The sequence below is a fragment of the Podarcis cretensis genome, assembly GCF_951804945.1.
Source record: "Podarcis cretensis genome assembly, chromosome: 16".
Classification (NCBI taxonomy): domain Eukaryota; kingdom Metazoa; phylum Chordata; class Lepidosauria; order Squamata; family Lacertidae; genus Podarcis; species Podarcis cretensis.
The window spans coordinates 4,465,058-4,476,117 of NC_137186.1; the positions used below are offsets into that span (position 1 = coordinate 4,465,058).

At 49.8% G+C, this 11,060-nt stretch overlaps 1 protein-coding gene across 2 annotated transcripts in view; it reads left to right on the forward strand.

Annotated features, from left to right (window-relative positions):
- Positions 1–10,085, forward strand: part of PRUNE1 (prune exopolyphosphatase 1) — a 34,709-nt gene extending 24,624 nt beyond the window's left edge. For both annotated transcript variants that reach the window (XM_079958210.1, XM_079958211.1), the window contains exon 8: positions 8,652–10,085. In XM_079958210.1, the coding sequence (XP_079814336.1) occupies positions 8,652–9,128 (477 nt within the window). In that variant the 3' untranslated portion in view covers positions 9,129–10,085. The remainder of the gene's footprint in view (positions 1–8,651) is intronic.
- Positions 10,086–11,060: the final 975 nt, after the last annotated feature.

The window sequence follows — 11,060 nt, forward strand, 5'->3', positions numbered from 1 at the left end:
ATGTTTACGAAACTGCAACCTGTATTTCAAACTGGAAAATTTGTCAGTGTGGTAAGAACCTAGGAAAATCTCATTCTCTCCTATTATTATTATTATTATTATTATTATTATTATTATTATTATTATTATCGTGCTTTCCAGTTGGCTTAGTTGACCCCCCAAAGTTTAAGCAAGCCTCTCCAGACACGTAGAACATCAAAATGCGTTAAAATCTCATTTTCAGCCCAGCGCTGATTTCTGAAGGCTTTAAATGCCTGTTTTTAACCGTCTCTTTACTGATAATTTCATTGTTTTATCCTTTTTGCAAATCACTTAGTGGTGTGTCCCACCCAACCCCTCCCCCCACACCAAGCGGTATATAAATTTTATGGAAAAAACTTATTTATTTAAATTTGGAGAAGTGCGCTTTGGGGGCTGTCTCCTGCTTGAAAAAAAGAACCCTTGGCTGAGTAATCATATCAGTTCTAGTTAAGCAACTGGTTAATTCAATCTGCATGTGAGGTAATGCAATCATTCGGGGTTGGGTGAGAGAGCCAAACACACCCCCACACCCAGCCAGCTAGAGAAGCATCAGAAATGGTGAATAATACGCTCAAAAAGCAACCGAAAGCGAAACAAACCCTCTGCAATGTTTCAGTTGCAAGAATAAAAGTTCAGTGATGGTTTGTGATAACATAGCCAGTGGAGGCAGTGGGAGAGGGAACCCTTGTCTCTATTTGTGCCCAGACTGGTGGAATCCAATTTATTTCACCTTCCAAGCCAGCCGTCCCCCGAAGTCCTTTCGCTCCGAACCGCGGCCGCTTTCGCTTGCCTGCGAAATTTCCCTGCCTGCCAAGAACAGGCGTTTGTGTTTCGGAAGCTTCTGCTGCAGCAAACTTGTTTGTCTTTTAAGCTGCCGAGAGCCCATCCGCCATAGCATTGTCTTGCAAGAGAGATTCCCTCCGAGGTGTTTGAAAAACAACAACCAACCCTTCCGAGGGGCGAGGCCTCTTCGGAGACGGCGCCTTCCGGGCACCGTGTGCTGGTGGTGGGCAGGGCCAGGGGCAAAACTGGGCGGAGCAACGGATATAAATGTCGGTTTTATGCATGAGGCTAGCTTCAATGCAGACATCCATCTCTGCCCCCCCCCCCCCCCCGCCTGGGCAAGGAAGAGCTCAAGGGCACAACCTTCCAAAACACTCATGCGGGGCACAATGGAGGGTTGTTGAAGGGTGAAGTTGGGTGTTGGAAGATTCGGGACAGATCAACGGAATTCCTTCTTCGCGAAGGGCCGATTTGGCCTGCGGAACTTCCTCCCACAGGATGGCTTTGAAACCTGGGCAGCTTTGAAAGAGGACAGGGCAAATTTACGGCGGAGGAGAGGCCGAGCGATGGCTGCTAGGCATGATGGCTGCGCTCTGCCTTCAAAAGCTGCAGGCAGCGATGCTTCTGAATCCCAGTCTCTGGCAAGCGCAGGAGGGAAGAGCTGCTCTTGAGCTCAGATACTGCTTGCTGGTTTCCAACAGATTGGCCCCCATGAGAACAGGATGCTGGCCTAGGTGGGCCATGGGCCTCATCCTGCAGACTTTTTTCATTGCGGTCCAGAACATTTGGAGGTTGTCGAAGGACCGTTTACCACAAGGAGCAAACTGGGCACTGGTTTGGAAACCTTTTCCGCTGTGCAGTGCATTTAAAGTGTAATACAGTGGTACCTCGGGTTAAGTACTTAATTCGTTCCAGAGGTCCGTTCTTAACCTGAAACTGTTCTTAACCTGAAGCACCACTTTAGTTAATGGGGCCTCCTGCTGCCGCTGCACCACCAGAGCACAATTTCTGTGCTCATCCTGAAGCAAAGTTCTTAACCCAGGGTAATATTTCTGGGTTAGCGGAGTCTGTAACCTGAAGTGTATGTAACCCGAGGTACCACTGTAAACAAAAATCTGCCCTTATTCCCTTACGGGGAACACAAGAGCCCTTTGTAGGTTCTCTTATCAGTCGGAGAAAATAACAGAGGCCAACCAGAGAATATTGAGAAGCAAAGCAGCTAGTAAGCCTGATCTTTATTGCTGTTGTATTAGTTTTAACACTCAGTTGGGGAAACTCAGCCAGATGGGCGGGGTATAAATAAATTATTATTATTATTATTATTATTATTATTATTATTATTATTATTATTATCTGTTGCAACAGGGTGCTCCCCTCACACGCAGGAAAGGAGGACCCGTAACCAAGGTGTGCCTGCCCTTATATATACATTTTAAATTCCCTGCCCTGGAGCTAAAGACCACCCCTCCATACAACATACATCACAGAAGGGGTGTAGCCCAAGACCACCCCCCACAAACATCATACCTACACCACAGAAAAGGTGGTCTACAACAGAAATTTGAATGTTGTTGTTTTTCCTTTCTGCCAGGTTATCTGATAATGCCTTATCTGATTGCCTTTCCTGGTAGTTTGCCCATTCCTTTGGGTGATTACCCAATTCCTGCCCTCCCTCCTTGCAGAGAAAACATTCAGTCAGTTTGGGAGTCAAAATGGTTTCAGGACAGTCTTCCTGTGCTGCTCCAGACATGTGGTCCACATATCTATGTTTGTGCTTGGTTGGTACATTTAAATAACATTTATTATAGATATAGAAGACCTTAATTTTTTTATTGCAAAAGAAAGAGGCCCCAAACCATTATCCTTAACTCGATATCTTTTGCGGCTCTTCCCCTGCACGCCGCCCCGTGGAAGGACTTTATTAGGAAGTAGGAGAAATTAATGGACGCATAACAAGCGAGGGACATGGTTCACAAAGCGGCTAATTCCCCTAGCCTCCGTCCTTGACAAGGCAGCTGTAAAAATCGCCTTTTTCCTCCCTCTCTGCCCTTCCTCGTTGAATACAAATGAGGGCATTTCTTTGGGTGGTTTTTCTTTCTTTCTTTTTCAATGGGAAGTCCTCACATATTTCGCCTCTGGCAAAGAAAGGCCTTCAAGGCTGGGCAGGTTGCAAGGCTGGCTGTAGCTTTGATGCTGCCCACTGGTTTGGTGTTTGTTTTTTTTAGGGGGGCTCCTCTCCCTACGGGACGTGGGTGGCGCTATGGGTTAAACCACAGAGCCTAGGACTTGTCGATCGGAAGGTCGGCGGTTCAAATCCCCGTGACGGGGTGAGCTCCCGTTGCTCGGTCCCTGCTCCTGCCAACCTAGCAGTTCAAAAGTATGTCAAAAGTGCAAGTAGATAAATAGGTCCCGCTCCGGTGGGAAGGTAAACGGCGTTACTGTGCACTGCTCTGGTTCACCAGAAGTGGCTTAGTCATGCTGGCCACATAACCCGGAAGCTATACGCCAGCTCCCTCAGCCAATAAAGCGAGATGAGCGCCGCAACCCCAGAGTCGTCCGCGACTGGACCTAATGGTCAGGGGTCCCTTTACTTACCTCTCCATACTCCATCATTATTTTTAAAAAATGCTTTTCTACCTCCATATCATAAACAAATGTACATGTCAAAGCAGTTTAAAGCAATAAAACCATACTATAAATCCATTAGAAAGTTAAAAACGGACATGAATTAAACCTTGTGGAAGGATGTACTCCTGTTGGAATAGAAAAGTTTTCAGCAGGTGTTTTAAAGTTGTCCTGCGGGATCTCCAGTGGCAGAGAGTTCCACAGAGCCAGCCCGATGATGACCCCAAAGGCTTGATTTCTTGTGGTTGTCAAACGAGCCTCACAGAGTCAAGGCTGTGGCATTTGTAGGGCTCAGGCAAAAGGGATGTGTGGGTGCAATGCTATTTGGAACCAGAAGGCAGGCTAGAATTTGGGGGAGCCTAAGGGAAGGTCCCCTAGGTTCAGTCCCCAGGATCTCCACCTTGGGCAGCAAAATACATGCCTGAAACCCTGAGGAGCCACTGGGACCGTGATCTGAGTCCGCAGGAAGCAGCTTCCTGCGTTGCTCTTCAGATCAGCATTCAGAACCCTGAGGACTAGAATCTTGTAATTTTAGTTTTAGGGGGAGAGCTGTAGCTCTATGGCATAGCGCTCGTTTTCCACGCAGGAGGTCCCCGGTCCAGTATCCGACAGCATCCATACGTAGGGCTGGGAACTACCCTATTTTTCGTCCTATAAGACGCACCAGACCACAAGATGCACCTAGTTTTTGGAGGAGGAAAACAAGAAAAAAATAATTCTGAATCTCAGAAGCCAGAACAGCAAGAGGGATCGCTGCGCAGTGAAAGCAGCAATCCCTCTTGCTCTTCTGGGATAGCTGCGCAGCCTGCATTCGCCCCATAAGACGCACACATATTTCCCCTTACTTTTTAGGAGGGAAAAAGTGAGTCTTATAGAGCAAAAAATACGGTATCTCCTGCCTGAAACCCAGGAGAGATGCTGTCAGCCAGAGCAGGCAGTACTGGGCTGGATGTCTGCTGCGAGAAAAGGATCCTGGTCTAGGATGGGCCTTGGGGCCTGATCCGGCGTGGATTTTCCTTGAACCCTGGACCTTCATCCAGCTAAACTTTGGTTCTCTGGGACCCGCGTAAATTCCGTTAACCCCCTCCCCTCCAAAGCAATTGCAGCTTCGAAATGAGCAACCCTGCAGGGCTGTTGTTAAGAATTGCCATGGTAGTTAATGCGGAAGCATTTGCAACCGCTGCTCTGCTGTACGGGATACAGCGTGGCGCAATGATGAGAGTGCTGAATTAGAACCCGGGACAGACCCGGGTTCGAATCACCTTTCAGCCGTGAAGCTCCCTGGTTCTGACCTTGGCCTAGTTGCTGTCTTCTCACAGGGTTGTTGTTGTTGTTGTTGTTGTTGTGATTAAAGGAGGAGGGGGAGAACCACGTGGAGCACCTTGAGCTCTTCGGAGAGAGAAAGTTCCCTCGTGTGTGTGGCATCATGTAGCATCGTGTGTGTGGCATCATGTGGCCACTTTCTGCCGCCACGTGGCCCCCGGAGGGTCCGCAAAGGACAGAAGTGGCCCTCGGCCCAGAAAATCCGAGCTAGCCCTGCGTCGAAGCGCCAAAAAAAGGCTTTTGACCGCTCCGAGTTGACCTTGCTGTCCTAGAGAATCGGATGGGGTGGGGGCCTCCTCTTTGTGGAGGCATATTTTTGGACTGTTCCTAACCCCCCACCCCAAGGGACGCAGGTGGCGCTGTGGGTTAAAGCCTCAGCGCCTAGGGCTTGCCGATTGAAAGGTTGGCGGTTCGAATCCCTGCGGCGGGGTGCGCTCCCGCTGCTCGGTCCCAGCGCCTGCCAACCTAGCAGTTCGAAAGCACCTCCGGGTGCAAGTAGATAAATAGGGACCGCTTACCAGCGGGAAGGTAAACGGCGTTTCCGTGTGCGGCTCTGGCTCTGGCTCTGGCTCTGGCTCTGGCCAGAGCAGCGATGTCACGCTGGCCACGTGACCCGGAAGTGTCTCCGGACAGCGCTGGCCCCTGGCCTCTTAAGTGAGATGGGCGCACAACCCCAGAGTCTGTCAAGACTGGCCCGTAAGGGCAGGGGTACCTTTACCTTTACCTTTTACCCCCCACCCCACCCTCTCCTCTGCCTTTTATTGACAAAGGCTAATCTGGCATCGCGACGGCAGGCTCAGATCCTGCAGCCGCCATTGCTGGATTTGCCTGACGTCGCGTACAGCCCACAAGTGAGTCACCGCCATCCGAGGGCTGCTGTCCTCAGCTGACTTCCTCATTTCCAAAAGGGGCTGTAAAAAAGACCTAAAATAGGAGGCTCTTATCAGCAGCCGTAGAAACTTCCACGCCGGCGGAGCAAGAGAGAGAGCCCAGCTTAGGACGATTTCTCTGCCACCCCTTCTACGCCCATCCTTCGCCTCTCTGATCGAGGTGAGTGGTTGGGGTCTCAGGATGCGACCGACAGGTAGGGGGAAAGCCCCCTCCATCCTGCAGACAGGAGCCACGAGGTGGACTTTGGTGTGGCATTCCTCTTTCGCAGCCTTTCCCAGAGGCGCCGCTGCAGATGGCCTTCTGCACTCCAAACAGATGCACTGCATAATAATAATAATAATAATAATAATAATAATAATAATAATTTATTATTTATACCCCGCCCATCTGGCTGAGTTTCCCCAGCCACTCTGGGTGGCTCACAATCAAGTGTTAAAAACAGTATAGCGTTAAATATAAAAAACTTCCCTAAACAGGGCTGCCTTGAGATGTCTTCTGAATGTCAGGTAGTTGTTTATCTCTTTGACATCTGGTGGGAGGGCGTTCCACAGGGTGGGCACCACTACTGAGAAGGCCCTCTGCCTGGTTCCCTGTAACCTCACTTCTCGCAGTGAGGGAACCGCCAGAAGGCCCTCGGAGCTGGACCTCAGTGTCCTGGCTGGATGATGGAGGTGGAGATGCTCCTTCAGGTATACTGGACCGAGGCCGTTTAGGGCTTTCAAGGTCAGCACCAACACTTTGAACTGTGCTCGGAAACATACTGGGAGCCAATGCAGATCTCTCAGGACCCGTGTTATGTGGTCTCAGCAGCCGCTCCCAGTCCCCAGTCTGGCTGCCACATTCTGGATTAGTTGTAGTTTCCGGGTTGCATTCAAAGGTAGCCCCACATAGAGCGCGTTGCAGTAGTCCAAGCGGGAGATAACTAGAGCATGCACCACTGTGGCGAGACAGTCCGCGGGCAGGGAGGGTCTCATCCTGCGTACCAGATGGAGCTGGTAGACAGCCGCCCTGGACACAGAGTTAACCTGCATCTCCATGGATAGCTGTGAGTCCAAAATGACTCCCAGGCTGCACACCTGGTCCTTCAGGGGCACAGTTGCCCCACTCAGGACCAGGGAATCCTCCACATTTGCCCGCCCCCTGTCCCCCAAAAACAGTACTTCTGTCTTGTCAGGATTCAACCTCAATCTGTTAGCCGCCATCCATCCTCTAACCGCCTGCAGCTGAGCTAAGGCTCTTTCTTTGCTTGCTTCATTTTAGTTCCTTAACCTTTTCTCACCCCTTTCTCCTGTCGTCGTGAGACCCCAGGCTGCACACATTTATTTTCAGTATTGACTATCGGTTTATGAAAGTCGGGCACAGCAATATCCAAACAGCGAAAGGCATACACAGCAGCCGTTTCGTGATCTGCATTTCTAATCGATACGGTTTTTTAAACTCTATGGCCACGTAATTCTGCGAGGACTTAATTACTTTTGAACCGTTGTTTTTCAGCTTTCTGTATTTCATCTGTGTGGTTCTAATTTGAGTCTTGGTCTGGGGGGGGGGGTGAAATGTGAAGTTTGAATAAATAAGGTAGGAATACAAGTAATTTCACATGCACAATTGCCGCTGTACGCACAGCGATGAAAAATAAATACATAGAAAGGGGGCTTACCAAAGTGTTGGAAACTCTCACGAGGCTGTCGGGAATCTGTTTGGGGGTTTCCCAAAGCCCAGAAAGCAAGGCAAAGGGCTGAAAAACAAAACCTTTTTGCATCAGGAAAACCCTTTGTGGAAAGAGGTTTTCAGCCCTCCGCCTTGCTTTTTTTAAAAAATTATTTAATCAATTTTTTGATACAAACATCAACCACAAAATACACATACAACAAAAACCAGAATAACAGTAATAACACAATTTGACAATTCAGATTTGGATTCACTGATATATCTATGACTACACCATTTTTAAGGGACACGGGTGGCGCTGTGGGTTAGACCACAGAGCCTAGGATTTGCCGACCTGAAGGTCGGCGGTTCAAATCCCCGCGACGGGGTGAGCTCCCGTTGTTCGGTCCCTGATCCTACCAACCTAGCAGTTCGAAAGCACGTCAAGTGCAAGTAGATAAATAGGTACCGCTCTGGCGGAAAGGTAAACGGCGTTTCCGTGCGCTGCGAGCCTCAGCATCAGGATCTGTCCTTCCAGTCAGCACTCAGGGCTGATTTTCTTCAGAATGGAGAGGTTTGATCTTCTTGCAGTCCATGGGACTCTCAAGAGTCTCCTCCAGCACCAGAATTCAAAAGCATCCATTCTTCGGCGATCAGCCTTCTTTATGGTCCAGCTTTCACTTCCATACATCACTACTGGGAAAACCAGAGCTTTAACTATACGGACCTTTGTTGGCAAGGTGATGTCTCTGCTTTTTAGGAGGCTGTGTAGGTTTGTCATTGCTTTTTTTTTTAAAAAAAATAATTTTTATTGAATGATTTTATGTTACAAAAAACAATACAGCCATACTACCACTAAATATAATTAAGAAATAAAAATTACATACATCAATATTTAATTTGTTATTTGTTATTTACCGTCTTATTTCCTCCCAAACATTCCATACAGAAACACACATATGTGCAGACACCGACACTCCCAAGAAGCAGGAAACATAATCCTTAATTGTTATCTGCCTCCTTTTACGTCCTTTGTCACTCGAACGCTAGCACGGAGTCAAAACTATTACAGTGGTACCTCAGGTTACATACGCTTCAGGTTACATACGCTTCAGGTTACAGACTCCGCTAACCCAGAAATAGTTCTTCAGGTTAAGAACTTTGCTTCAGGATGAGAACAGAAATTGCATGGCGGCAGCGGGAGGCCCCATTAGATAAAGTGGTGCTTCAGGTTAAGAACAGTTTCAGGTTAAGAACAGACCTCCGGAACGAATTAAGTACTTAACCCGAGGTGCCACTGTATTGCAGTGCTGAACGTATCTTCTGTAACCATCAAGCTTGTTGTGTTTCTGTTTCCCCAGATCTGTCAAGCTCTGGAAACCTCCAGCAGCCCTCCCCTGAGCTTGTCTCCCCTTGAGAGCCCGTACGCCACCGTCCGAGCCTACCACCAGGGCAACACCACCGCCTCCCGCAAAAAAGTCCTCCCCGTCGTCCGAGATTTCCTGCGGGAGTGGGACCGGCCGGCCCCCGCCGCCATGCAGCCCGAGGCCACAGCCCCGTGCGGCAAGACGATGCCGGAGCCCCGAGGTGCCGAACCCTGCGAGCGAGAGCGGGGTGCCGGCGGCCTCAGGAAGGACCCCGCGAAGCCACACCGCCTGGGAGACGACTTGGCCGCGGACGACGACGCCCCGCTGCCCCCCACGCCCATGAACAGCCTGGTGGACGAGTGCCCCCTCGACCGGGGGCTCCCCAAACTGTCGGCCGAGGCCGTCTTCGAAAAGTTCAGCCGCATCGCCGAGGCTCGCTCCTCTGCAGACGACAAACCGGGGAAGAAGTGATGCTGGACGGACTCCTTTTTGAACCCGGGGAAATTCTCTAGCAGGGGTGTGTGAATGTGTTTGTGTGTGCGAACGGACGCACGGATGGACGTGGGGGAATCTAACGCGCGGCACGTTTCTCCGCCAAGCGGTCCCGCACGCGGAGGAATGAGAGGCAGCGGGGAAAGGATTTTGGGCGGGGAGATGGTTGGACAAAGCGTTTCTGTGGCTCAGGGAGACAGACCTTGAGCGCGGGGTCTCCACTAATGGCAAAGGCTGGAGACAAAGGGTGACAGAACAGATGCCCGCAGGTAATCATAATAATTCATTATTATGGTCAGAGACCAGCTTGCAAAACACATAATGGGACTGCACTCCCGAAAGCAAAGCAGACATTTAAAACAATATGCAGCAACGACAGGTATAATTTTCTAAATTGCGGGGAGACGTCTGTCGACGGGAGTCCCAGGGCGGGTCTGGCTTTTGGAAACGATTCGTGTCTGCTGTTCGCTCCCCGGTTTCATCCGCCGTTAAGAGCAAGAGGTTTTGATCCACGGAGTCCAAGGCTCGTTGAAATGGGGAAGAGAACGGTCTGGCGAGCTGTTGATCCAGAGATAGGCTGTTGTCTCAAGAGGGATCGGAGACAGGCAATCCTACCTGCGGAACATGCACACACACACCCTGTTTGTCTCACTGTCTCCTCCGGTTCAACAGGTCAGACAGGCTTTTGTGGGAAACCTTCCAGACCTGTTGGACCAGGCCACAGGGGAAAGTACGACGAGACTTTTAGCATTTGCGCTGGGACAGCCGCTGCAGACGATGCTGAATAATCACCTTTTGCAAGATTTCGGGTCTGGGGAGGGGTTCACCACGGGCCAAAGACTTCAGCTGCCTCTGTATGTCTCTAGCATGCTGTTGTGGAGTATGTTTGAAATGGATTTAATACACTTTCTAATGAATAAAAGCAAAAACAAAGAACCTGCACTCAAATATACATTCTATTTTAGAATATAGCGGGTCTTTTATTTCTGTGCCAGCTCCTGGGAGATCAGATGTCTAGGAATACCGTGTTTTTTAAAACCCCTATTTTTAAAAAATTCTATATATCCATCCTCGATATGCCCATTAGTCAAAATAGAGAGGGACTGACCAGAGGGGCAGAAGACAGAAAAGCTGATGGAGGAGAGAGGGAGGGAGAAAAGGATGCCCCACCCACTTTTGGCTCTGGCTCCACCCACTACTTGGTTTGGCCCCACCTACACCACACACCATCCTCTGCTGATCAAACATTCCCCCTCCCTCACCATGATCAATCCACTAGATATAAAGATCCAGGGTGGGTGAGCATTGGACGGCGACCTGAAAGATCCGGGTTCGAAAATCTCCACTCAGCCACGAAGCCCTCGCCGGGGTGATTTTGGGCCAGCTGCTGTCTCTCATCCTGACCTACCACACAAGGCTGTGTGAGGATGAAACAGGGAGGGGGTGCAGGAAAAAAAAATGCACGCCACTTCGAGTTCCTTGGAAGGAAAGGCCAGGTTCACAAATAGAATGAAGAAAGAAAGAAAAAAACCACCCTTTTTTTCTCTTGGCTGTGAAATGCAGGACTAAGGGCAGCTGCACCTGTTGAATTCCTAACCGCTTGTGCAGGCAGTGGCGAAGGTTTGAGATTCCTCCCAGGGAAGGCAGGAAAGTTAAAGTTTTTGTCCCAGGAGGAGATTTCCGCCCCGATCCGTGACGGAGCATAACATGTGCAGGATTGATAACTCTGGGTGTAAATTGGATCTGAGTATGGACACCGCCTAAGGGACGCGGGTGGAGCTATGGGTTAAACCACAGAGCCTAGGGCTTGCCGATCGGAAGGTCAGCGGTTCGAATCCCCACGATGGGGTGAGCTCCTGTTGCTCAGTCCCTGCTCCTGCCCACCTAGCAGTTCGAAAGCAGATCAAAGTG